At 38.7% G+C, this 25,984-nt stretch overlaps 4 protein-coding genes across 4 annotated transcripts; 3 read left to right on the plus strand and 1 right to left on the minus strand.

Moving 5' to 3' along the window:
• The first annotated feature begins 160 nt into the window (after positions 1-160).
• LOC135649852 (uncharacterized) lies at positions 161-5,442 on the plus strand. Its single transcript, XM_065168752.1, has 2 exons — positions 161-1,284; positions 4,992-5,442. The coding sequence occupies exon 1, from the start codon at positions 198-200 to the stop codon at positions 1,275-1,277; it is 1,080 nt and encodes a 359-aa protein (XP_065024824.1). The 5' UTR covers positions 161-197; the 3' UTR covers positions 1,278-1,284; positions 4,992-5,442.
• Positions 5,443-6,819: 1,377 nt separating this feature from the next.
• Positions 6,820-13,321, plus strand: LOC135649571 (calcium-dependent protein kinase 24-like). The gene is made up of 7 exons (XM_065168062.1): positions 6,820-7,779; positions 10,206-10,349; positions 10,464-10,616; positions 10,709-10,824; positions 12,201-12,368; positions 12,512-12,736; positions 12,936-13,321. Exons 1-7 carry the CDS (start codon positions 7,227-7,229, stop codon positions 13,062-13,064), a joined length of 1,488 nt encoding a protein of 495 aa, XP_065024134.1. The 5' UTR covers positions 6,820-7,226; the 3' UTR covers positions 13,065-13,321.
• A 1,065-nt stretch (positions 13,322-14,386) lies between these two features.
• Positions 14,387-16,501, minus strand: LOC103997427 (uncharacterized). Its single transcript, XM_009418637.3, has one exon. It carries the CDS (start codon positions 15,999-16,001, stop codon positions 14,541-14,543), a length of 1,461 nt encoding a protein of 486 aa, XP_009416912.2. The 5' UTR covers positions 16,002-16,501; the 3' UTR covers positions 14,387-14,540.
• A 936-nt stretch (positions 16,502-17,437) lies between these two features.
• LOC135649953 (CBS domain-containing protein CBSCBSPB3-like) lies at positions 17,438-25,913 on the plus strand. Its single transcript, XM_065168959.1, has 14 exons — positions 17,438-17,753; positions 17,842-18,001; positions 18,106-18,238; positions 18,810-18,980; positions 19,326-19,404; positions 19,511-19,624; positions 19,756-19,822; positions 21,582-21,687; positions 21,758-21,816; positions 22,522-22,631; positions 22,712-22,839; positions 22,945-23,027; positions 23,226-23,315; positions 25,402-25,913. Exons 1-14 carry the CDS (start codon positions 17,578-17,580, stop codon positions 25,573-25,575), a joined length of 1,650 nt encoding a protein of 549 aa, XP_065025031.1. The 5' UTR covers positions 17,438-17,577; the 3' UTR covers positions 25,576-25,913.
• Positions 25,914-25,984: the final 71 nt, after the last annotated feature.

The raw sequence follows: 25,984 nt of genomic DNA on the forward strand, positions 1-25,984 counted from the left end.
CATTCTTAAAGCAGAACTTTGATTGGCTTTGTAAACAGGCACTGTAACAGGTTTCGTATCGTGTCAAATGCCGGTGACATCCGAAATGTGTTACAATGGTGTTACGGTGATTATAGCGTTCGTTATTTCGAAATCTTGAAGTTACAAAGCTCGGCCAAACGTCGTATCGGTTTCCGACTGCTTTCTTTCTCGCGGAGATGGCTGGCGAAGGCGAGACCCAAAATGCCGCGGTCTCCGACCCCCTCCTCTCCCCTCCGACCTCTTCTTTAGGCTTCCCCTTCGACGTGCCCTCTCTCCTTTCTCTGTCTCGCCGGGGCCAGTGGCGCGCCCTCCTCGACGCTGTCGCCGACGCCCGCCGCGACTCCCACCTTCTCCCGCACCAACACCTCGCCTGCCTTGCCCTCTCGTCCCTTGCCCTCTCCAAGCTCCGCCGCTTCTCCGATGCCGCGGCCGAGATCGATGCTCTCGATGCCTCGTTCGATTCCCCTCGCTTCCGCTTCGAGACCTACCCCGCCGCCTACCCTGGCCGCTCCGGCTCCATGATCCCTTTCGCCCTCCGCTTCCTCCACGCCGACCTTCCCCAGCGCCTCGGCAGTCGATCCGTCACCCTTGACCGCCTCTACGCCCTCCTCGACCTCGTCCAATACAAGATCCAGGAGGAGACCGTTGCCGCCCCCGCCGCCGATCGGTGGCGCCGCAGGGAGGCCTTCGTGATGGCCACCCTCTGCTGCAATCACTTTGCTCACCGCGAGTTCGAGGTGGTCCTCGCGCTGATCCGGCAGCTCCTCGAGCGGGATCCGTCCGATCCGCTGCTCCTCTCCCGGCTAGGGTACGTGCAGCTCCAGATCGGTGATCTGACCGGCGCTAAGGCATCCTTTGCGAGGGTGGAGAGCCTTCACCCGGAAGGGGAGCGGACGGTGGAGTTGGAGAACCTTGTGGGGAGAAATAGGGCGCTGGAGTTCATTGTGGCCAAGGATTACACTGCCGCGGTGAGGGAGTACGAGGAGTGCATTGAGAGGGATCCTGCTGACGTTGTAGCACTGAACAATAAAGCCTTGTGCTTATTGTACTCGAGGGACCTCTCCGATTCGATCAAGGTGCTTGAGGGGGCACTGGAGAGGGTGCCTACCGGGGCCTTGAATGAGACTCTGGTCATGAATCTCTGCAGCATGTATGAGTTAGCATATGTCAACCATGGGGACGTCAAGAAGAGTCTCAGCAATTGGATTGCTCAGGTCGCGCCTGATGACTTTGACCCTTCTTGTACCCGCATCTGACATTAAGGTATTCTGATCTTGTCAATATGACATTGCTTGTTTCATTTGCTGTGGTTCCTTCATTTCTCTTAGTGTTTTGAGATGCTATTAGGCAATTGTCAAGTGATGCAACATTTGATATTGCATGGAATTAATTACTTTCACCTAATTACAATGGTGATATTACACTGTGAGGACTTGCCAATTCTTCTTCAAAGAGTTGTTGAACATACATTATGTTGCTGATTCTTCAAAATAAATTATGTTGAGTCCTTCATACTTAGTTGTCTTAAGTTGAAATCCTGGTTAGTTATTGGTCTAAAGTTGAAATGTTGGATAGTTATTTGTCTTGCTGGATGCCTCCATAAGCAAGTCGTTCCAAATAAACATTGAGGAGAACTCCAGAAGCTTTAGTTGCATGATCTCTTTGGTGTTTGTCATCTCTCCTTAATAAGCAAGCATTTTACCAAAACTTTTGAACTTATGTAAGCCTTCTCTTATAATAATGTGGCTGCACAATGGGCTTGTGGTGTCCTTCACAAGTGCCCAGCATGCTAAACCTGGTTGGCTATGATGATGTGATGATCTTTGGCCGTAGTCCACTTCATAGTGGCTAGAATAATGAAGGCTTGGTGAAGCAACCTAGGCCAAGGTCCTTAGAGCCTTTTCAGACCCATGGGTGATGGAGTGACTGAAGCCTTTTTAATCCACTTGTAATGAAGTAAAGTTTAAGTCTAGTTTAAGCTTTCTAACTGAGCTGTCATGGTAATACATTCATACTTTTTCATTTTTTTGTTATTTTTGGGTGTATTTTTTACATCATTCTTAGTTCATGTTATGGAGTCCTTGGATTCCAATTTTGTGCTTCTTTGGTACCTAGGAGTCCTAATTCCATTGTAAGTATAGGCTAGGTAGTCTTTGAGGAGGCACCCTAGTGGTTAAAATGTTGTGTGAGCAATAAATAAATCTTTTGTTATTAACATCTAGTGCTCATATTCTTAATGTAATACAAATGTAGAAAATTTTCTTTTCAAATGATAGGTTAGACAAATTGTTCAGCTAATAGGAGCTCTATTTGTGAAGTTGTGGAGGTCTCTTTTTATTACCAAAGAAAAAAAGTTCTCTTTCACTGAATTTCTTAGTAAACTACATTTAGAGATGATTGTAAGCCCTTGATGATTGTTTGTTGCTTGATAATTTTCTTTATGCAAGAAAAAAGTTTTATGAAATTAGTTTCTTCTCTATTGATAGAGTGTGGGCTTTGGTGTCATAGTAAGATTGCTCTTTTATAATCTAGATGATTAGTATTGTGTACTAGTGTATTTGATCTTTAGTTGGCAGAAGCCTTGTGTACTAGTATCTTTGCTCTTCATATGTACCATGAGGTGTTATCTTCTTGAAACCCTCATAGGAGGGTCATAGACTATCAATGGTATCTCAGCAAGGCAATCAGTTACAATTGTCATGGTGAACCATGCATCAACCACATTTTTTATCAAGAGGCTTGGTAACAAGCTTGCTATGTTAGTGGCTAGTCTAATAGAATTTATTGCAGAGATCACTGACCATGCTTTCGAGGAAGTTCAAGACCGAAATTAGTTATAATGCAGTAAGACTGTGGCTTCCATGACATCAGTTTCTTATGCACACACACATATATATATATACATACACATTACATATATATATATATATATATATATATATATATATATATATATATATATATATATATATATATATATATATATATATATATATATATATATATATATATATATATATTCATATTAATACATACATATATAAAGACATAGGGGCATGCATGAAAACTTGATTAATTTCTTTATGTATAAAATTAGATTAATTTAAGTCTTTATTCTCTTTCTATTTTCTTGATCTTAAGAGGCATTTTCTTCTCAAATTGGAGAACACCTTGATAACAGTAATATATGCTATCACCATTTCAAATTGTAAATCTTTCGGTCACATCAGTTTAGTGTTGTAAATGCCAATAGCCTGCAATCACCTATGCTAAGAACTATTATGAGCTTGAAAGCTGTGAAAACAATACCAAGGGGCAGTACAATGTCAAAGCAATTTATGCTGGTGAAAAATTATACCAGTAGTCATATGTTGAAGAGTAATGCAGACACGTTGCTTCTATAAAAACGAGCACAGATGTGAAGGAGAAGAAATAGAAGAAGTAGGCCAACAGTTATTTGTGTAAGAGAAAAGTGGAGTCACGAGAACAAGGGAGGTGGATCGAGTTGCAAGTCAGTGGAACCATGTAGAAGAGGGAGCCATAGGAATTGAGATGAAATAGAGGGAATCAGAGAGGAATAGAGAATAGAACCTCATTTGCTGCCTCTTGCATTATTCTCCTAAGCCCCAATTCTGCCCTGAGTTATTGCCAATTTGATAAAAAGTTCTTTCAGCAGGATTTAGGCCAGATGATTATTTTACACCCAAGATCCATATACAACATAACTTTGAAGTTTCATTGTCTTTATCTTCACATGCCTAGACCAGCCACATTAGTTGAGCTCATCCTACATGCTGGAAAGCCACATATGTTAATCATATAAGCCTGCTACAGCCTACCACCAAGAACATAGCCAAGGTGGTCACTTTTATGTTATTGTTGATTCTTATGTTGCCTAGGGATTAGTTCCAGTTAGTAGTACTTTTATCCTTATTTGATGCCTTAGAATCTTGTGATCATTTCATGAAATCTTATCTATTATGGAGAGCATCTTCCATTGGGTATAGACATGTCTAAAGATACTCAAGTTCACCAGTTAGATGTCGTGAATCAATTGTGATTAATGGTGTGAGGAGAGATAAAGAAAGAATAAAGAAACCTTTATTGATTTGATTGCTCTGACATTTTTCTCTAGATAGATCAAAATAGGAGGAAGACCCCATATGTATGTATGTATGCATGGCTCTTGCACGTTCCATCACCTAATGCCTAATGTTGGTTCCCTATTGGTGCAATTTGGAGCAGCTCCTTTTTTGTGTTGAGTTGGACACCAAAGTGTGACTCTCCATGATTCACATTGCAGGATGTTCCCATCAATACGGGGTCTAGCGATGGCTAGTATATGCAGCTTTACCTTTGTAAATACAGAGGCGGCTTTTGTGAATCGAATCCTGGTCACTTGGGTTGTTTAGGAGCAACCTTACTATTATACTCGGTCTGCCCTCTCATGATTCATTAATGGATATGCTAAGGTTTGACAAAATAAAACATTTAGATGCATCATATTATTACCATCCATATAATTGATAAAAAAACACAGATGGATGGCACTATCTTATGGATCTAGCTTTATGAATATTTTAATTATTTCTAGAAACTGGTGTGAATTCTAAACTACTTGAGAAGTTGCTTTTAGCATTCACAGGAATAATAGTTGTGCTTGTAGCAATTTTTTCACTTTTGTAATGGACTTCTCTGTATTCTATGATTAGATGGCTGGACCTGTAGCTCGAGTCAATTTGATACAAAATTTTGGAAAATTTGCACCTGACACAGTTTTATATTTGTACTAGTCTACAATCTCATTGTTTTAACATGGAAGGGGCTGGTGCTGAGATCTCGGCAGTCTGCAGTTAATGAATTCAGTGCCTGTTTGCATTTTCGTTCTCTTTATTTGGTTTTCTCCTGCTCTTTCTTTCTGACCAACTAAAACTCTTCATTTCTGTGAACTGCAAATTTTCTTTTCACAGGTTGCTGATACATCAGTTAGATTGGCTGAAATCAAGTTCAACTAGCATGCAGTTGACTGGAGTTGTGTTTTCGTTGATGTTCCTCTGGTTTCTAGTCGCCATTGAAGATTATAATGCCAGTTGTATCATTAGCTGGTTGGATTTCCACTCATACTTGTGTGTTTAACAGTTATGGACAAGTTCAAAATGACTACAAGCAACAGGATCCCGTATGTACCAGAACACCTCAAGACGGTGCATAAGATGTCCCAACATTTTGATGGTGACAAAAAACCCAAAGTTTGATTTCTCTTCTACTTATTGTTTCATTGTTCTTGTCATACTTAAAAAGGTTCAAGCAATTTATGCTCTTTCTCATTACTATTAGTTTCATGCTTTGAAACAAGAACAGGAATACAGGTCTCATGTATTTGTGTGAACTCAATGCAGTGACCTTGGTTTTTTACGTTTACTTGCCTTGTGTTCTACTTTGTGAGGCTTTGTTTTACGCTCTGATAAGGAGAGCAATGTCTGTATTCGATATGCAAAGTAATATATTTGGATTTAGTTGTTTGCAAGAAGGCACTTAAAGATCAGACCAAATATAATTTGTGAGGCTATGAAAAATGTCCAGTCTTCCGAGTTGGTGAAACCTGAATAGAAGCTTTGGATTTGTTGCAGAAATATTATATTGAAATCCAAGTTGAGCTCATAACTCAAATTCTACGATTCAAGATAACAGTTGCCAAGCTTAAATATGTTAATTAAGCTCTATAATCCTATCTTACTTAGTACTTAGAGGTTGAATTTTCAAATCTCATTCGATGATTAGAAATATGTTAATTAGCTTATTTGGTTAAGATTTTACTCATCTTTTGATATAAAAAATCGTTTTCACCACTTACTCTTTAAAAAAAAAAAAGGTTATATGTCGAGAAAAAGAAGGAAAATAATTAAACTACTTAAGATTTCTCCTCACGTTGTGCCATGGAAGTCAACTTTGGCAACCAAGGTTCAAATGAGCTGTTAACTTGCGACAGGATGGCTAAGCTTGCCTTGTCGTTGACTTTTCTTAGTCTTCCTTATTCCAAGATATTCCAACTCCTTCCCACGTTAACCAAGAAATCTTCTTGGTATTTGGTTCCACGTAGCGGTGGTGGGTCCTTTGAAGTTGTCAGAGAATTGCTAAAACCATCCTCACATTCATGCATGCATGTCGAAGCAGTTTGGGCTGCATACGTGGCATTGTCTGACGCAGCAAAGACTGCATCCCCCGCAATCCATGCCTTGGGTTCTGTCTATCCTTTGTGTATGTTTGGCGTTCGATAGGATCTGAAATATGATTCTTATTGTGCAGTATTTTCCTTTAATGTAGATTTTTATCTGCAGCTCTTCCATTCTCATCTCACATGATTCCTTCGGAATTAGTTCTCCAAGAACTTGAAAGTCAACTGAGGCTTTCAAAGAAGATTTAGATGCCTATTTAATTCATAGGATAACTCTGGTAACTCCCATGATTCAAGTCTAGCATCAATCTTTCCAGTGCTGCAGTTCTCCAATTGAATCGATAGCAGTTACTAAATATCTTGGAAGAGAGCAACTTCTTGGTTGGATTCGTTTTCTTTAGGTCACGGCATCAACCTCTTTGTGATGGTTTGACCCCAGAAGAGACAACTTGTCATGGTGATGGCAACCATCATCCCCACCCTCCAAATCTATCATGTTTACCCAAGCCCACATCACAAACGTCAATCCAAGGACCAAGTCAGCGCCTCAAGACTTTGAGCAGTAAAAATGCCCCTTCTTTCCTCCTTTTTCTTGGGTGTTTTGATGACATGGTGAATGATGAAACTGAAGTGGAAACGAGGCGCCATTAAAGGTTGTGCAGAAGAAATTTCCGTGTCACCAACGGGGAGCTGAGATGACCTCATCTCTGTTCTTTCCTTGATTCCCCTTCCTGTCTCCTTCCTTCCCCCTTCGTCCTTTTAAGACCCCAAGCCCAAACTCCATCTTTACCCATCCGTCTCTCTTCTGCCAACAAGCCTTCCTCTGTTTTAAACACCCAAATCTTTCTTCTTCCACAAATCCCTGCACAGATTCCTGCTGGAGTAGCGCACAATCGCAAGAACCCATCGAGAAGAAGAGAAAGGTACAATCTTTTTGATCCGCCGCCCGGAAAAAAAGTCCTTTCTTTCTCTCTCAGGAATTCATATCGGTTTGGGGCCAAAAGTCTCGTCTTTGCACCCATTACCACCCATGAGCCAGGCGTCCAATCCCCCTCCCAATCGGCCCTCCAAGCCCTCCTCGGTCCTCCCTTACAAGACCCCAGCGTTACGGGACCATTACCGCATCGGCAAGAAGCTCGGGCAGGGGCAGTTCGGCACGACGTACCTCTGCGTCGACAAGAGCGACGGCAAGGACTACGCCTGCAAGTCCATCCCCAAGCGCAAACTCCTCTGCCGCGAGGACTATGAGGACGTGTGGCGCGAGATCCAGATCATGCACCACCTCTCGGAGCACCCCAATGTGGTCAGGATCAAGGGCACCTACGAGGACGCGCTCTTCGTGCACCTGGTGATGGAGCTGTGCGCGGGCGGCGAGCTCTTCGACAGGATCATCCAGAAGGGGCACTACAGCGAGAGGAAGGCGGCGCAGCTGATCAAGACTATCGTCGGAGTCGTGGAAGCGTGTCACTCGCTCGGGGTGATGCATCGTGATCTCAAGCCGGAGAATTTCTTGTTCGCCAGCGCCGGTGAGGATGCGGCGCTCAAAGCTACGGATTTTGGACTCTCCATGTTCTATAAGCCAGGTTAGTTCTTGGTACTCCGCCTTGTTCTTGAAAGAGGAAGGCTTTGACTTTATTCATCTGAAGTTCTTCTGGGCTTATTCTTGTTTATGACATCTTGTGTATCTTTGTTCTTTTATTATGTTGACATCATGTGGTGATCATCTTGTTCATTCAGTAGGTAGAACCTTGTTGATTAGACGGGGTTTGCCTCTTTCTTGAACAGGACAGGGTCATTGACATTCGGCGACCAATTCCAAAAAGCTTCTGCTACTTACCTTATTTTTTTCTTCAAATTTTCTATTCAAAGCTCTTTGTAAGTTCCAAATGGTAGGACTTGTATCTTCATTGTCATTTAACATCCATGTTCTGGTTATTGTTATCATAGGCTTCAGTTCTTTCATGCTTTGCTGGCAGGTAATTCGAGAATTATCATTTGCAAGATTCACATAGTTTGACTGGACTTCTCTTCATATCTCGCAAGAGATAGATATATCTGTCTATTCTATTATAATTATTGTTTGAAAAATAATTCGTAGGACTTGTATGTTCATTGTCATTTAACATCCATGTTCTGGTTATTGATATCATAGGCTTCAATTGTTTTCGTGCTTTGCCGGTCAATAATTCAAGATTTATCATTTGCGAGATTCACATAGTTTGACCGGACTTTTCTTCATATCTAGCAAGAGATATATCTGTCTATTCTATTATAATTATTGTTTGAAAAATAATTCGTAGGACTTGTATGTTCATTGTCATTTAACATCCATGTTCTGGTTATTGATATCATAGGCTTCAATTGTTTTCATGCTTTGCCGGTCAGTAATTCAAGAATTATCATTTGTGAGATTCACATAGTTTGACCGGACTTCTCTTCATATCTCGCAAGAGATATATCTGTCTATTCTATTATAATTATTGTTTGAAAAATAATTCGTAGGACTTGTATGTTCATTGTCATTTAACATCCATGTTCTGGTTATTGATATCATAGGCTTCAATAGTTTTCATGCTTTGCCGGTCAGTAATTCAAGAATTATCATTTGTGAGATTCACATAGTTTGACCGGACTTGTCTTCATATCTCGCAAGAGAGATATCTGTCTATTCTGTAATAATTACTGTTTGAAAAAAAATTTGCTTTAAAAAGATTTGATCAAAGGAATATTTTGTTGTCCTATGTTTTAAAGAGATTCCAAGCCAACTGCTGTCTTCCTACCACTAGTTCCACAAAGAATTAAGTTGCTACTACTGAATTGATGATCAAAACCCGCTAGATGCTTAAGTAAAATCTTTCGGGAGGTAAAATTTCATTGGAGGAGTTTATTTATTTATTTTTGAATTGGATGATTTCCTAACTAACTACCATGAATGTTTGAGGAAACTCACAATCTTTACTGACCTTTTATGATATTGATAAACTATCACTGTGTTGTTAATGCTTCTTGAGAGTTGTCCTTATCTTGTTTAGCTTGACAAGATATCTCTTTGTTGGTTTGTACTAATTTCATTCATATATCAGAAAGCTTGATAACCCATTGGTCTCATCAAAAGCGAGAAACAAGATAAGATATATGTCGTACTGCTTTAACACTCATTTTTCACTTACACTAAGGAAAATTTTGCAGTTATGAAGAATCTTTATAATGCCACTTATTTCGTTGTCCATGGTTGGAATGAGTTTTCTGCTCAATAGAATGCATACGAAAATTCAATGAGACTAGTCTTGTGGATATGATTTCTTTAACATTCATGTCTTTGTTTTGGTTTGGCAGCTTGTACAGGTGATATTTTGTGGAGGCGTTAAACTTGATGAGCCACAGAAGTAGTCCAACTTAGAGTATAAAGAAAACTTTGGTATCACTTTTGTAAATTCAAAAACAACCATAAGTGATCAGCCTCATAGCTGAATATCAAAAACCAAATATTATGTCCTCGAGGTTCATGTCTGATACCAATATCTGATATCCAATATAAAGTACTAATATGACACTTGGCAAATACTTCTTGTATGTCCGCTCTTGATTAGTACTTAATATCAATCTATGTATGATATATAGAAAAAGTGTTTGATTGAAAAATTTGAGGTTTCATACCAATGTATCGAGGATCAGTTAAGATATAGGGATTATGAAAGTGTACTTATACCAAATCATATCAGTTTGCATTGTTCTTAAATGGTTAGATATACAAAGTACTTGTTGTGCTTTATTTGGAACATCTGTCTATACAGAATCAAACTTTCATGGTGTTGCATATTCATTGATCTTCTATCAGAACAAAACTTTTTGGACAATCTTGAGAGTAAATTCTCAATTTTCTCAAGCAACATTATCGTACTATGGGAGTTGACATCTCTAGATCATTTTTTCTATAAATCTAAACAGCACTCAGACAAATAAGTCAAATAAGAGGTATTCTTAAGCTGATTCTGTATGAATTTCATAGGTGATATATTTTCCGACGTGGTTGGAAGCCCATATTATGTTGCTCCTGAGGTACTGCATAAACTTTATGGACCAGAAGCAGATGTATGGAGTGCCGGAGTCATTTTATATATTTTGTTAAGTGGAGTGCCACCTTTCTGGGCAGGTATGTTACTGATCTTCAATTTTGGTTTCTACATGCTAATACTGGTTCATTGATTCTGCTCTTTTTATAATTTGTTGTACCTCATTTACCGATATACTTCTTTTTCGCACTCAGAAACTGAAGCAGGGATATTCAGACAGATTCTAAAGGGTCATCTAGATTTTGAATCTGAACCATGGCCTGGCATTTCCGATAGCGCCAAGGATCTGACACGAAATATGCTTAATAGAGATCCGAGGAAGAGATTTACAGCACATCAGGTTCTTTGTAAGTATTTTGGTCAAGGCATTGTCTTTTAGGAATCAATTCTCCAAAAAGAAAATATCAGATTTTTAGTGACATGAAGTGTTTTCTGCCAGGTCACCCATGGATCGTTGATGATAAAGTTGCACCTGATAGGCCCTTGGATTCTGCAGTGCTATCACGGCTTAAGCAGTTCTCTGCGATGAACAAGCTTAAGAAGATGGCTCTACGGGTAATCTTATTTTGTAATATTCTGTAGGAGATAGGACATTTTTGGTCTTGACATTTAAATGTACTCAATATCTAAGTCTAAGTCACATTTTCATACCTTCACCATACTTGTTATCTAAATGACCAATCCAATTATTTTAATCAATGTCATAGAGTTGCAATTTTTTCAATGTATTAAATTCCTCAACTAAGTAGAAGGTTTTTCCGGAAATATAAGCTATATGTTATGTTGCTTACAATGGAAGGATTCTAGGTCTTGCTACAGGTGCAAGGATGGGTTGCCAATTAAGTTGGTTTGTGTATCTTTGGGGATAGAATTAGTTTATCTTTTGTTGAATCATTTGCTTAGGTCAGTTGCAGTATGTAATTTATTGTACACACAATTGGGTTGATTAGGTGGTAGTAGAGGACCTAAAGCTATGATTCATCGACTTTTTCTTTTACTATTGATTGAGTACTTTTATTGTTTTCAGCTTTTTGAAGGATTTAGAGTGGGAATGTCTTTATTTGTTTGTATTTGGTTTATATCTATTAAATTGATTGACATATATGATGTTCAAAATTGGATTCCAACTATGGTATGCAACACAATGTTTTCGGATGTAAAAGAATCATGAGCTGGGATGAGATTCTTGAATTAAGGCTTCACAGGAGTAGAGGGTTCCTAATTACTTTGAGTAGGAGATAGTTGAAGTTTCTAGCCATAATGGATAGTGTCTTAGAAGTGCCTCAGAAGCAAGATTGACACTGCCTTGAGGTTGAAGATGTCAGGTTTGTCCTTTACAGAGTCCACTGATTGGCAGGAACATGGAAAAAAGATAATTGAGGTCTACTGTGTGCAAATCAATTCTTCTAAGGACATGGAATAAGTTTTGAGAAAGTAGAAAATCTTTGAGTGGCAATTGATACTAATTTCTCACTGATTCTTATATTGATTTTATTATATAAAATATAAATAAATACTAATTATGTCTAACCACCTTTAGACAAAGGTTCTCTATATGCCAAGTAAACATTAATTTTCTCGGTCGACGCACAGAAACCGAGGCAAATGCTTCTAGCAAATAGATAAATAGTATAAGTGCTTTTTCTCTAATATAAATAGGAAATTGTAGATATCTCTTTCCTTATCTCTTATTTTGTGCGAAATAAATTCTCGTTTGCTAAACCAGTTCAACTCATGGGAACATACACAGTGAAGAGGTATAAATTATCATGTCACCTTCATTTCTTTTCAAACTATGTACTCACCTTGTATAGGTGGAAGCAATTTTAGTTTTTGTGTTGCTCTCTTCATTGTCATATTTGTAAATGCCACTTACCTCATGTGTTCCCTTGAAAATTATATGTTTCTCAACAACACACTTTATTTTTCAGGTCATTGCTGAAAGTCTCTCTGAAGAAGAAATTGGTGGTCTGAAGGAGTTGTTCAACATGATCGATACAGACAAAAGTGGAACCATCACATTCGATGAACTGAAAGATGGCTTGAAAAGAGTGGGGTCTGAAATGATGGAATCTGAAATTCAGGCACTTATGGATGCGGTATGCAAAAATCATGATTGACTAATTTTGATGCCATCTACTGGTTTTTCTTCATTGTTAAATGCTCCAAAGAAACTGTCTTTTTCAGTAGTTCGAACTAGATTTGATTGGATTTTTAACTTAGGTTACTTTAACTGCTCCAGGCTGATATCGATAAAAGTGGCACGATAGACTATGGTGAATTTCTTGCAGCGACAGTACACATCAATAAGTTGGAGAGAGAAGAGAATCTGATATCAGCGTTCTCGTATTTTGATAAAGATGGAAGTGGTTACATAACTATTGATGAACTATCACAAGCTTGTAGAGAATTTGGCCTTGATGATGTTCACCTTGATGAGATGATAAAAGAAATTGATCAAGACAATGTGAGTCTTTTTCCCTCTCTATTATTTCTGAATTTATTTCATCTTTCGTTAGATTTAGATTTTTGGTATATTCAGTTCCTGTGATGGCTTTTCCAATGTACCAGGACGAGATGTTTATTGGTTTCTTGCTTAGGTTTTCCATTGATTCTTCCTTTTGTTGGTATAAGCTGACCAATTTGGGGTTGTCCGATACTTGCAGGACGGGCAGATAGATTACAGTGAATTTGCGGCAATGATGAGAAAAGGCAATGGAGGAATTGGAAGAAGGACGATGCGAAACAGCTTCATTTTTAATCCAGCTGACGCCCGCAAGACAGAGGAACGCTAACACATGCATAGGATAAAAGCCTTTCTGAGGGACTTCAGTTTTCTGAGAAAATTTGTACAACTAGGTGGTATATCCTGAGAGCAACTGGTGAACGAGTCTTGAGCAGTGATGCCGTCATTTACTGATGATCTTCCTCGTGTAACTTTTGGAAGAGAATTATATCCATGTTATCGTTGATTTCGTAACTCCTTTGGAGGATCAATTATGAACATTTTGCTGATAAAATCTTTCAGGGAAGGATTGTTGTTTTTGCTTCATGGATCGTCTTTTGTCAAACAAGAACCTCAGGTGATCACAAACTTATTTTGAATGCATCTGAGTCTAGAGACATTCTTGATGTTTTTTTTCCTAAAATAATATGTTTTGATGGATATATTTGTACATCCTCTGCATAATCATTAGTATACATTGTTGATAATTAGACAGTAATTTTCTAAATTGTTGTAGTAATTTGACAATATATTGAAATAGTTCTTCAAAATATTTTGAATCAGTGATCATAAATCTCAAAAGCTTTAAGTGAAACAAACCAACATGTTTATAGGTGTTAACATCCTCTCTCGATTTTAGAAGTCCAACTATATTGACAATATATTGAAATAGTTCTTCAAAATATTTTGAATCAGTGATCATAAATCTCAAAAGCTTTAAGTGAAACAAACCAACATGTTTATAGGTGTTAACATCCTCTGCATAATCATTAGTATACATTGTTGATTATTAGACAGTAATTTTCTAAATTGTTGTAGTAATTTGACAATATATTGAAATAGTTCTTCAAAATATTTTGAATCAGTGATCATAAATCTCAAAAGCTTTAAGTGAAACAAACCAACATGTTTATAGGTGTTAACATCCTCTCTCGATTTTAGAAGTCCAACTATACGACGTAAAACCTAGGAAAGATGGACAAATACAAAATTTAAATTCATGATCCACCTTATACCATCAATAATCCCAAACATTTAAATTGTTAGAAAACAATCTAATATATTTATAGGTTTTAGCAAGTCGGTTTTGGCCGTCCAACCATACGACACAAAACTTAAGAAAGATGAACAAATACAAATTTTAAATTCATGATCGACCATATACCATCAATGATTCCAAAAATTTAAATTGTTGGAAAAGAATCCAATATTTTTATAGGTTTTAGCAATCCGATCATATCTTTCACTACATCATAAAAATTATAATATTATCTAATACATCTTATAATTTAGTATAATATGATCAGTCCTTTTATGATAATTATGCTTCTAAGATTTTGAAACACATCAAGCCATTGCCCCTCAAATCCTTGTATATATGTTTCAACTATATGCTTCCAAACAAATTTAAATTGGCAAATCCTGAAAACATTACTCCTCAAAATTAAAGATACAACAATAGCTTCAGAAACTTATGGATAAAACCAACAAAGAATCAACTTCATGTTTCTTGCAATGTTTAAGATCACAACATCATACATATGTTTCAGCATTGTACCAACCTTTTCCCTTCCGAGGCAACAGATACTTCTCCTTCTTGAATCTTGTTCTTGTCACTCAGCTCTGATCCCGGAAGGAAGGATCTGAGCTTTTCCCTCAGCATTGGAGATAGCAGATCACAAGAAGTCAGTGGCTCCATCGAATGAACCACTCCTTTCCTCAGCAGCAGACGACACGACGCCGTCACACCCCGAGCAAGCAGCACTCTTCGGTCAACATCATAGTTGTCCACCAACAAGAACAAGAACTCCAGCAGCATATGAGCAATATCGACATACTTGGGCACCGAATTCACCATCAGAAGCATCGCAGGTTCGATGTTCATGATGCTGTCAACCCTGTCGTCGAAGAACAGCCAGTCGTAGAACAATGCGAGCTTCACGTTCGCCTCGAAGTGGTTCCTCCTGCAACACTTCAGAAGCCAACCGATCACTGCCCACCGCGAGATGACATTGGACTGGATGATCTCGTTGGAAGGGTGGTGGGCACAGCAGATGAATCGAACTATGTCGCTTATCACGGTCTCGCTGCCAGGCCAACATAGATGCTTCTTGGCGAACCATGCTTGGTACCTTCTCTGGTTCCCCCACCTCACATAGGTGAGCAGAAACCTCAATTGGCTCTCCATTTCAGGAGGAATCCTCAGCAGGAAATAGTGTGTTGGTGTTCTTATCCGATAGAGGTCGGAAAGATCAGAAAATTCTGCAACTCCTAGTTTTTTAGGATCAGACAACAGATCCTTCCACATATCCTTGAACTCAGAGATGTAGACCAAGTCCTGGAGAAGGCGAACGAGGTCTCTTCCGATCTGCATACACAAATGGAAACACTGTCTCAGTACCTTGACACAAAAGTCGATCTCCATCCTCTTCAGCTCCTCCAACTTCACGCTGCCCGCTAATCTGTAATGATCTGACAGCAACCGGAGGTAGACGAACAAGGCGCTCGTAAGAACCAATGACTCCTCCAACAACCAGTTCCAATTGTCGGACAGCATCTTGAGAAGCTCCGAGCTCAGCCACAAATTCGACTCGGTGAAATCGCCGCCATTGATCTGCCTCAAGAGAGATATCAGCAAAGATTCGATCTTTAGGGCCGACACATTGACAAGCGCGGAGCAGACGTGGAGAAGCTGAGATTTTGGGGAATCGAGAAGCTTGGGGAAGGATTCATTGCAGAGCTTGACGAGGATGGAGGTGAAGAGCTCATAGCCGTCGACGACGATAGCGTGGAGGTGGGTGAGGTGGGTTTTAGTGAGGTGGGGTTCAGTCAGCACGCCGAAAGCGATTGCGCGATTCAATTGGGAGTATTCCGAGGGAGAAGGGATCGTCAGGGGAAATGGGGGTTTCAGTTGGTTCTGGATGAGGAGAAATGCTTCTCCGAGAGAGGCTTCCGTCGAGTTGTTCGCTTCGTGGGCGGCGATTCGAAGCAACTTTCCGGAGTTCATGTGGAATTCATAGCCTAAAATCGGGAAAAAAGAGTTGATGAAGACGCGATTTTACGTTCAAAATACGATCTTTTGATCGAATTAGAGAAGGAGGAACAGCGTGGAGAAAGATTAGGGATTTCACATAGGGTTTTAGGGGATCGAGAAGGAGGGTTTAAGGTTGTAGTTAGAGTTCGTATAGCCACGGTTGCAGAAAACAGAGAAGGCGAAGGATTTCCTCCTCGGCTTGCGCCTGGCGGAGAAATACGACGCCTCAGAACCTCGACGGCGCCGGCCACGACGCAGCGACAGTCCCACCGGTGGGTTAAGAAGAAGCTGCCGCCACTCGCCTCGCCAACATCGAATTCACGCCGTTGGCGCGCGCGCCGTCGTCGCGTCGACCGTGCGCAAGGGCAGAGCGAGTCGTGAGAGAGCGGATCGCAGGAGGGAGGGAGCGAGGCAGGGACGCTTAGGGCACGTAGCAGGGCGCTCCATATCGTAACGATCTAAGTTACGACAAGATAAATCGTAAAGCAGCCCATCTCCGGAACCGTCGGACGTTACTTAAATCGTGGCTCAGTCAGCTGCTGCGAACAAATTCGTCCACAGCGTCCGTCGTTGCTTTTGTCGCGTCTTATATGCTGTGCAATTGTGCCTCGTAGTCCAACTTTAGTTTCTGTTCCGTCTTTTTCGGATTTGGATGGAATTAATTCACTAATATATTATTGTTTTCTTAATACTCAAAGTAGCTTCATGCTTAAATAATTAAAATTATTCTGTCATGGCATAATTGTGTGTTTACCACATCGAGACTCAAAATCTATGATTAAATCGATTTGGACTGCGCCAAATGGTATGATATATTGACTTATCCCATTATAAGTTTTCGTTTATTATTTATTAGCGGACATAATTAAATCAGATTTTTGTCTTTACCGCGGCAGGTGGGTCCCGGAGGGTCCCACGAACTCCCCTCGAATGGCAGGACAGGTAGCTCAGAGGACGGGACTGCAGACGGGGCCGGATATGTATTACCATTCAGAAGTTTCGCGAGCGCACAAATGTCCGTTGTCTCTCTCGTCCCCATTCTACAACGGTCAGCGATGGCCGGGCCCCGCCAATATTTAAAGGTGGACCCACTGCACCGATGGCTCCGCTGGTAATTTTTATCATTTCCTCCCGACGTTCTTCCCGTTTAATTTACGCGACCCAACTTTATTTTGAACTCCTCCACATCGTCGTCACCAAAAAATAATAATAATATGAACGTGATAATTAACCTTTTTTTGGGGACATTAAGGACAAGTCCATAAACTCACTATAGCTGCAAATTAGTCCTTAAAATTTACTTGATTTAAAGAGACTTTGAAGCAAAGAAAACTTGTATAGTAAATATGAAGAATCAAGGGATTATTCTGCAAAAGTCGCAAACAGTTTAAATCTAGAGATGAGGGGGTCGAACGGGTGAGTCAAAACGTCGCCTTTCTCCGCCTCCTCTCTTCGATCACTCACCTCACAAGCAACGACCAACATCTAGCTTTTCTGGCCCGTTCCCATCCGGTGGTTCAAACCCTAGTCCGGTTGATCGACAGAAACGATGAGCACCCATGCCGTCCATCCCCCCAAAAGGAACAATCTGCCTTCTCGCCGCGGCCAGCCGGCGGTCAAGAAGTCGGTCCCGTCGGAGAACGGCGGCGTTGCCACTGATTCCTCCTTATCGGTCGCCGCTCCCAACGGGCGGCCGACCAAGCCGACTTCCCCTAAGCAAGCTTCGTGAGAATTTCCGATTCCTTTCCTCGCTTCAAAGTTTCGAAACTTTTTAGGCTCCATGTTGTGATTGCGATATTTGGAATTGGAATAGTGGGGAGAGGACGGTGAAGAAGCTGAGGCCATCGAAAGCTTTAATTATCCCGGAGGGCACGACTGTTTTCGATGCGTGCAGGAGGATGGCCGCGCGCAAGGTGGACGCTGTTCTGTTAACGGACGCGAATGGGCTTCTTTCTGGGATTGTTACAAATAAGGTTATTATCTAAAGGCGGATTTTTGATTATTTTCATTGGCTTTTGTTTTCTGAATGCGATGGTAAAATGTTAGTGTTTGGCTTTCATTGTGTTTGGATCGCTAGGATATAGCGACGAGGGTTATCTCGGAGGGGTTAAAGCTGGAGCAGACGATTGTGTCGAAGATCATGACTAGGAACCCGGTGTTTATCATGGCAGATACTCCTGTGATGGAGGCGCTGCAGAAGATGGTCCAAGGTTAGCTTGTTCTCGAGTTTTATATCTCTTTGCACCTACTTAGTCCCTTGTTCTGGTTGCTCATAGTGCTGGTTTCGTGAGTTGTTTTACTGATAATTTTCTTCTTCTTTTTCTATTGGCTTCTGAGCAAGTGAAAATGCAAAATTTCTTAACCGTTGTCTTATTTGCTCGGAATCTGATGCACTTTGAGCATTATTTAGGAAATATGAATAGAAGGAACAACTGAGCATAAACAATATGAAGTAGGCGGGGTGAATTGAGCAACATATTGCCAACAAATATGCTACTAAATTTCTTCGTCATTAACATAAGTCACAGGTCTTTTTCCACAGTTAACAGTAAAATGCTTAGGTGTCCACTGTCCTTTTGAGTCTTGTTAGGTAAGATATGTTTAAGCCACAGGAAGGTACGTTTTCTTCGTGTGACCATCAATATGTCTAGTTCCTCTGAATCTATATCCTTTTCTGAAGACATACTTAGTGATTCTCCAATTCTTTTTCTTAAATGTCACATTTGTCTTTTTGTTACAAATTACTTACCCATTTTGGGTTTTTTTATTTAATTTTTACAGGAAAATTTAGGCACCTTCCTGTTGTAGAGAATGGTGAAGTTATTGCGATGTTGGATATCACAAAGTGCCTGTATGATGCCATATCAAGAATGGAAAAGGCTGCAGAGCAAGGCAGTGCAATTGCAGCTGCGGTTGAGGGGGTCGAACGCCAATGGGGAAGCAACTTGTCAGGTTGCATTACTTGTTGGATTTGTAATGTATTATTTCTCTATCGATTAGACCCCTTGTAAAATGTTGTTCTGTGCATCGTGCATGTGCATAGGTTTAACAACCCCACAATGCATGGCATTTAATACATGGGCAAGATTATTGGACAAAAAAAATAATGGATGAAAAAGCAAAGACTTAATAGTGTCCTCAAGACATCAATTTGGATTCATATTGCATTCCACTGTTAAACAGCGAAAGGCAAAGGAAAGGAAAAAAACACTGTTTGATTTACATAATTTTTGCTTATTTAAATGGTCCTATTTTCTTTCTACATTATATATGTGATATGCCTGTTCTTATGTGCAGCCCCTAATGCTTTTGTTGAAACACTTCGAGAACGGATGTTTAAGCCAACTTTGTCAACTATAGTGATGGAGAATGCTAAGTATGCTGGATTTGTTATGGAAATTTAGCTTGCCTCAAGTATCTTCTATTTTTTTCCCCCAAGGATGCAGTTATTATACAAACTTTCTAACTATCTCAACCTGCAGAGTTGTGGTGGTATCTCCTTCAGATCCTGTCTATGTTGCTACGAAAAAGATGCGTGAGTTTCAGGTTAACTCGGTCATCATTGCGACAGGAAGCAAGATACATGGCATTTTAACGTATAATTTCCATTTGGGTTTGTTTACGATTTTTAATGCTTATTTAAATGATTTCTTTTTTTAGTTCCTTTTCTTTGAATTGTTATTACTTGATAGTAGTTATAACATCTGCTAAATGCAATATGTTGCAGATCAAAGGATGTGCTCTTGCGAGTAGTTGCCCAAAATCTTTTACCAGAATTGACTCCTGTGGAGAAGGTGTCTATCCTCTAACTCATTCTGAAAAACTTCTATGCTTGTAAAGTATGCTTATTATCAGGATCATAAAAGTATATAGATAACATTTTCTTTTAAATGACTGGTTATATCAGGCATTCATAAGTATATAGATAACATTGCGAGCTGTTGTATATTGTTTTATTCTTCACATGCAGGATCTAACCATGGTTCATCATGGTCATATCTTTATCATGGCTTTACGCATTGTACAGCTGGTTCATGTATTTTCTTCTCTACAGACAAAGTTATGAAATAGATTTACTGCATGGAGAAACATGGAGTTGCACTATCTTTTGCATTCAATACTCTGTGCATGTGAAACAAACCTGATAAGCCTTTTGCAGGTTGCCAGACAGCCTTGATTAACAAACTCTATTACTTCATTTACAACAAGGATGTTTTCATTGGCCTTGTTGATCTTTCTTCCCTGTTAATGATGTGTTATCATGATAGTTTAAGGTGGTTGCTTTCACTTCAGCCCCATGCATCATAGAAATCTCTTCAATGATCCTGCCCTTTGCAAGTTGCCATATAGCCTCGTTTCCTTCTATTGGAACTTACATAGTTTGTTTATTGCTTCACCTTATAAAGTTGTACTGGTTTGGCAGGTGATATTGATAGGGTAATGTTCATCTTACAGTTGGAGTCCATGCAGCAATTTGTTCAAGGGGTTTTTCTAAAGTATTGGTCGGCTAGTTTTGCTTATGATGTATGGTGTAGTTGAATTGTAATTCTTGGAATGAAGTACTAGGGTTTCCGGCACACACTACCACCACCATCAACAACAAAAAGCAGCAGTTACCAAGAGATGCTAGGGTTAGAAATTTTTTACCTCATGGCTTATACATAAGCAAAAACATTGTTCCTACTGTAGTATCATTGGGATATTGCATAAGGATAAGACTATTGTGAGGTTTTGAGATATCTTGACTTAAAAACTAGAAAGATCTGACATGGTAAAGTTGGAGAAAAGAGATAGTTGCACAGTCTTTATTGGCTTAAAAAAGCATGATGAGGTTCTTATGTTGATTCCATCATTTGGCAATATTGGGAAAATGAGAGTGTATAGCTCAGAGTAAGTGCATCAGTGCTTAAGGAGAGATATATGTGGAGTATTCAGTAGCCATGTGGAATTCTTAGATTGAAGGAACGTTATTCAAGATTGTTAAGGCCAGTCAATTTATTATGGATCGTACCACATAACTTAGTAAAAAAAGAAGTCTAGGGTAGCGAAGTATGCAAAGGTGGATGACTAATCTTATATAAGAAGTTATATAAGGAATGATTATATTCATGATATGTTTGAAGTAGTATTATTGTGGCTAAGATGAATAATTATCTAAAGTTGTTTTTATATATCCATAGAATATCATTAAATGCATCGCAAAGAAATTGAAATAACTCAGATCAAAATTTTTATATAGCTGAAGATAACAGAAGTTTTGGTCAGAATCTGCAAACTTTTGGCAGAGGTAATGTGAACAAAGCATCAGTGTAGCCAAGCCCCCATATACTACAGGCCAAAAATCCTATGTGTTGCAATCTTATGATAGTAATCATCAATGCTACTGAAGCAATTTCTGCTCATGAGGACTGACACATTTCTATATTTTATTTGTTCTTGTATGATATTTCAAGTTCTTACTGACTTCAGATGCTGCTGAACTTTGCATGGTTTTATACATGCCTTTTTCATAAGTTTTTGTAATGAGTTGTGATCTGGATGTTCATTTTGAAGGTAATGACTGCAAATCCTAAATGTGTTACTCTAGACACAGCAATTCTTGAAGCGTTGCACATCATGCACGATGGGAAATTCTTGCATCTTCCAGTGCTCGGCAGAGGTAATAAGCCATTTGTTGTCTTGGATGTTAAACCTTTTTGTTTCTGTTATCTGAAACATGTCAGAAACAGATGAACACATTGTTGCCTGTTTGGATGTTCTGCAACTAGCACATGCTGCAATTTCCATGGTGAGAATAATATGTTTTTTCTTTTAGCAATTTGTTTGTTTCCGTATGATTCTGTTGAAATATTTCAATACGTGTTCAGCAATATAAAACGGCTTTTGATTGATCTTTGTATTTTATTGCGCAAGCAATCACACTCAACCTTCATTTAGAAATGTCACTGGATATTTGTTTGGGTATTTTTTATCAAAGTGTATCTTGTGATTACTGATGTAGTTTTATCTATTCTATCAAACTCATGAGAGTTTCTTTGCATTATGCACACGCACTGGTTCAATGAATGAGTTTTGATGGTGTTGATTAAGAACTTCAGTGTGTTGTCTCAATTCATTTCTGTTTATGTCATTCCTGTGTGTTGCTGATTATATTATTCATGTTGACTGTCTATTTGAGATTTGCGAAATTTAACCATATAGCTTTTTGGAAGCATCCTACATCTTTAATTATGTTCTCATCAGCTCACTGGCAGGAAAAAGTGATTATCAGTATAATATTTGTTACCTTTAACTTGAACCTCTATTGGTATGTTCTCACATTATCGTAATATTTGAACATGATCCAGATACTTCTTTCAGTCTATTTCCCATTAATTTTTTTACTGGTTATATATATTAACAGAATATGATATAAGACATGTTCCTAAAATATGCAGAATTTATGTGCTGGATTTGACTTCATCTTCCCTTAATGAACTATTCTTTCTTGAAGGTTGAAGGAGATTCTGGAGCTGTAAATGACATGGCAAACACAATGATGCAGAAGTTGTGGTATTCTGCCTGTTCTTTCGAGCCGGCAGATGAGGAATATGATACACACAGGTGTTTTACTGTTTCTTTTCTAGTTATGTTTGTTAACTGCCAAACTTCATCTCTCTTAGCTTTAAGTATGTTATTTGCAGTGAATTGTCAGCACTGATGACATCCGAATATGCTGAAACTGTCAAGTATATGTATCCCCCTCATATTGGAAACTCATTTGCTTTCAAAATTGAGGATGGAAAAGGACATATACATAGATTTAATTGTGGTTAGTATAACATAAGAATCATTCTTTATGTCAGCACTTATGTTGATTTGATATATGGTCTAGTGTGTAAAAGTCGGAAGCTTTTATGTGGCCTTCTTGTTGCAGGTACTGAGAATTTAGATGAGCTTGTATCTGCTGTAATGCAAAGGATAGGGCTTGATGCTGACACTAACAAACTAAGGCTTTTGGTGAGTTCATGTTTTTTGTATATGTGAGTACTGATCCATGGACGATGCATGCATGTATACATCACATGTATGTATGTATTCTACGTATGTAATATATGTATGCATGTACCACTGGGTACGTGCATATGTGTTTGTGTGTGACATTTGTAATGTTGTGTGATTCCTAATTTCAAACTGAGTCTGTCATGCTTTGTGCAGTATGAAGATGACGAAGATGACAAGGTTCTATTAACTACAGATAGTGATCTTGTTGGAGCTGTATATCATGCCAGATTTGCGGGATGGAAGGTGAATTTTCTTTTAACTGCTTTAGTTGAAGTATTTGGTTGTCTACATTTTATATAAATCAGAGAAGGTTTTGATTTTTTTGAGTCAATTATGCCCATTGAGGTTTCAGCTGCAATATCCACCACATACAGAAATGTCTATTTGGACTTGGTTATAGAGTTCCTAGGTGATCCAGCTTAATTCTTCTATTTGACAATTAAAGTTGTTCCACATAGAAATGGACGGAGTTGGCACCTTGCAATGCAGATTGTTCTCATTCATTGACAAGCAAAATATTTTTGAGATTTAGACATAGGCTATAGGGATATTCTTTTGTCTGATATTTCTGAGTAGACCTATTTATCAGTTGATTGAAACAGCTATCATGCTGCAATATTACGACAAAACTGAACATGCATCTGTTAAGAGTCACAAGCCACAAATTAATATTGGCATAGTGTCATTTATAAATAGTGTGGGCAAGTCCTCTGAGCGGACATCTTTTAGAAGGGTCTGAGTATCAAATGCATATAGTTTGTATTGTTAGCTATTATGTTGGTTCCTTGTGTTGCAATCAGGAATGACATTGTTTGATATTGCTATGCATATGGGTTATTGGTTGATATCTTATTGCGGTTTCTGTGTGAAGCAACAAGGAAATTTGCAAGTATTATTTGAAGACCAGAGTTAGCTAATACTACTATGTATTTGTACTTTGCTTGTGATCTGTTATTGACAATATTGGTCTGAGACAAAGAGATATGTTAGCTTTAAGTTTGACTAGTGATATTGCACTGACAGAGCTAAATGCCAGGAAAAAATCCATAATATTTGTGTTTCCAACCCTAAATAGTTGGGACCTTGTGACTTTTGTTGTCGTTGTCGCTAATGTCTCTTGTTATTAGGATTTTTCATTAGTTCAATCACACGTTTGTACTTTTGTTGAAGAGATTTCAATTTTTTGCATCTGTAGCTTCTTTTCTGGATTTGGAGTTTCATTTCTTTTCATATGAAGATTTCCTTTTTATGTCAGCAATACAATTGTTGTGAATTACAACTAAAACCATCTACTACAGCTATTATACTCTTGTGCTGAGCTTACTTTTCTTTTACTTGGATGTGTTTCTAATTTGATGCATCAATTGTGGACTTTACTTATCTGCCATGTGACGACAGTTTTTTTATGTATGCTTATATGTGAATGCAACTTTTGTGTTTTGTATTACAATAATGTATATTAATTTCCTACCTTAAAAAATTAAACAATCAGATTATGGTTCAATTAACCACCATCGAACTCTGATTACTTTAGAGGAAGGTGGTTGTCACTAGAAAGTCATTTACAAGAAAGTACATTTTTAGAGTTGAATCATACCTGTAACCTCCCAAGAGCATGTTTGTTATTAGTGTAACCTCCCAAGAGCATCTTCGTTATTTTTTTTGTATTGATGAATTTCATGATCGAGGTTATTGAAATGTGGCCTTCTTAATTGTCAGTATATTGTAGTTGGACATTTGGCTATTGATTCATAAGGTTCTAGAACATTTTATCATTAGAACAAAAGCTAAGTCTAGAATGGACTAGTGCAGTTTCCAGATTTTTCCATTATTGGTGCAGTTTCCAGATCTTTAATGCATCATGCTCTAGAATACATCAAATAAGAATGAACTGGGCGTTGAAGAGTGATCTAGTTTCATTCATGCTCTCCATATGAATTCACAGACTTCTGGATTTGCAGTGATGCTGTTTTTCTCAAATATTTTGTGGATATAGTATCTTTATTATATGGACATACTTGCATTTATCTTAAAACCTTGGTTGCACTGTTAAAATATTACTTTGCTTTAGTAGTAGGGACGGATGACCCTTTGTACATGAGGCCATGATACCATAAAATTGTGCAATAAATTATTTAAATACAAGCAGGAAATATTCATCATTTTATCCCTGCCAAAAGGTGTGAAACTTTTGAGATTGGTCCAGATTGTACATTTTTGTTTTTGTGCACAAGTAGTGTGAGACTTGGCAGTATGGTTTCCTTCACTTGGACAGGATATTTTTGTTGAATCTCTCGTTAGCCCTCAACTTATTGTTTGCTTCTTTCAGGTTCTAAGGCTGCATATTGATGACTCAGAAACCAAAAAGGAAGATCCAAGATCATCAGATCTCACAGAAGTCTCTAGGAGCAGAGTGACATCTCTTCAGGTGGGAATTTTGGGAGCAACAGTGGCACTGGCAGGCATTGGAATTATGGTTTACTTGAAAAGATCCAGGATGTGACTCAACTGAAGTTTAAAAGAAGCTCCTTCTTAAGTCTAGCAATGACAGAACATGACAGGACACTTGCAAGGCCATAGATCATAGAGATGCATGATGCATCAACCTAAAAAGATGGTTCCATCATAGTTTGATGCCACATTGTATACACTCAGTCATCTGCCATGGGCCAATACTAGAATCCATGGGGATGCTATGGATCAAATGCATGAAATAAGAACATGCTTCCTACTAGAAATATTTGCAGTTTCCTGCAACTTTATTATTTATTTCTTTTTTGGATGCCAAAATCAAGCATGTTGTAAATGCTTCATGTATCTATTTTATCATCTTCTACATCAGAGTTTCGGTCTTCGCTTTAATATTTTTTAGTACTCCGAATAGTGTCTCTATGTATAATAGACAACTCCAG

Source organism: Musa acuminata, chromosome BXJ3-9 (genome assembly GCF_036884655.1).
Source record: "Musa acuminata AAA Group cultivar baxijiao chromosome BXJ3-9, Cavendish_Baxijiao_AAA, whole genome shotgun sequence".
Classification (NCBI taxonomy): Eukaryota; Viridiplantae; Streptophyta; class Magnoliopsida; order Zingiberales; family Musaceae; genus Musa; species Musa acuminata.

Coding starts and splice junctions, on each gene's coding strand:
- LOC135649852 (XM_065168752.1), top strand. CDS start 198: ATGGCTGGCGAAGGCGAGACCCAAAATGCCGCGGTCTCCGACCCCCTC.
- LOC135649571 (XM_065168062.1), top strand. CDS start 7,227: ATGAGCCAGGCGTCCAATCCCCCTCCCAATCGGCCCTCCAAGCCCTCC. Junction 7,780..10,205: donor CTCCATGTTCTATAAGCCAG/GTTAGTTCTTGG, acceptor TGAATTTCATAG/GTGATATATTTTCCGACGTG. Junction 12,369..12,511: donor TTCAGGCACTTATGGATGCG/GTATGCAAAAAT, acceptor TAACTGCTCCAG/GCTGATATCGATAAAAGTGG.
- LOC103997427 (XM_009418637.3), bottom strand. CDS start 16,001: ATGAACTCCGGAAAGTTGCTTCGAATCGCCGCCCACGAAGCGAACAAC.
- LOC135649953 (XM_065168959.1), top strand. CDS start 17,578: ATGAGCACCCATGCCGTCCATCCCCCCAAAAGGAACAATCTGCCTTCT. Junction 17,754..17,841: donor ACTTCCCCTAAGCAAGCTTC/GTGAGAATTTCC, acceptor GAATTGGAATAG/TGGGGAGAGGACGGTGAAGA. Junction 19,405..19,510: donor ATAGTGATGGAGAATGCTAA/GTATGCTGGATT, acceptor CTCAACCTGCAG/AGTTGTGGTGGTATCTCCTT.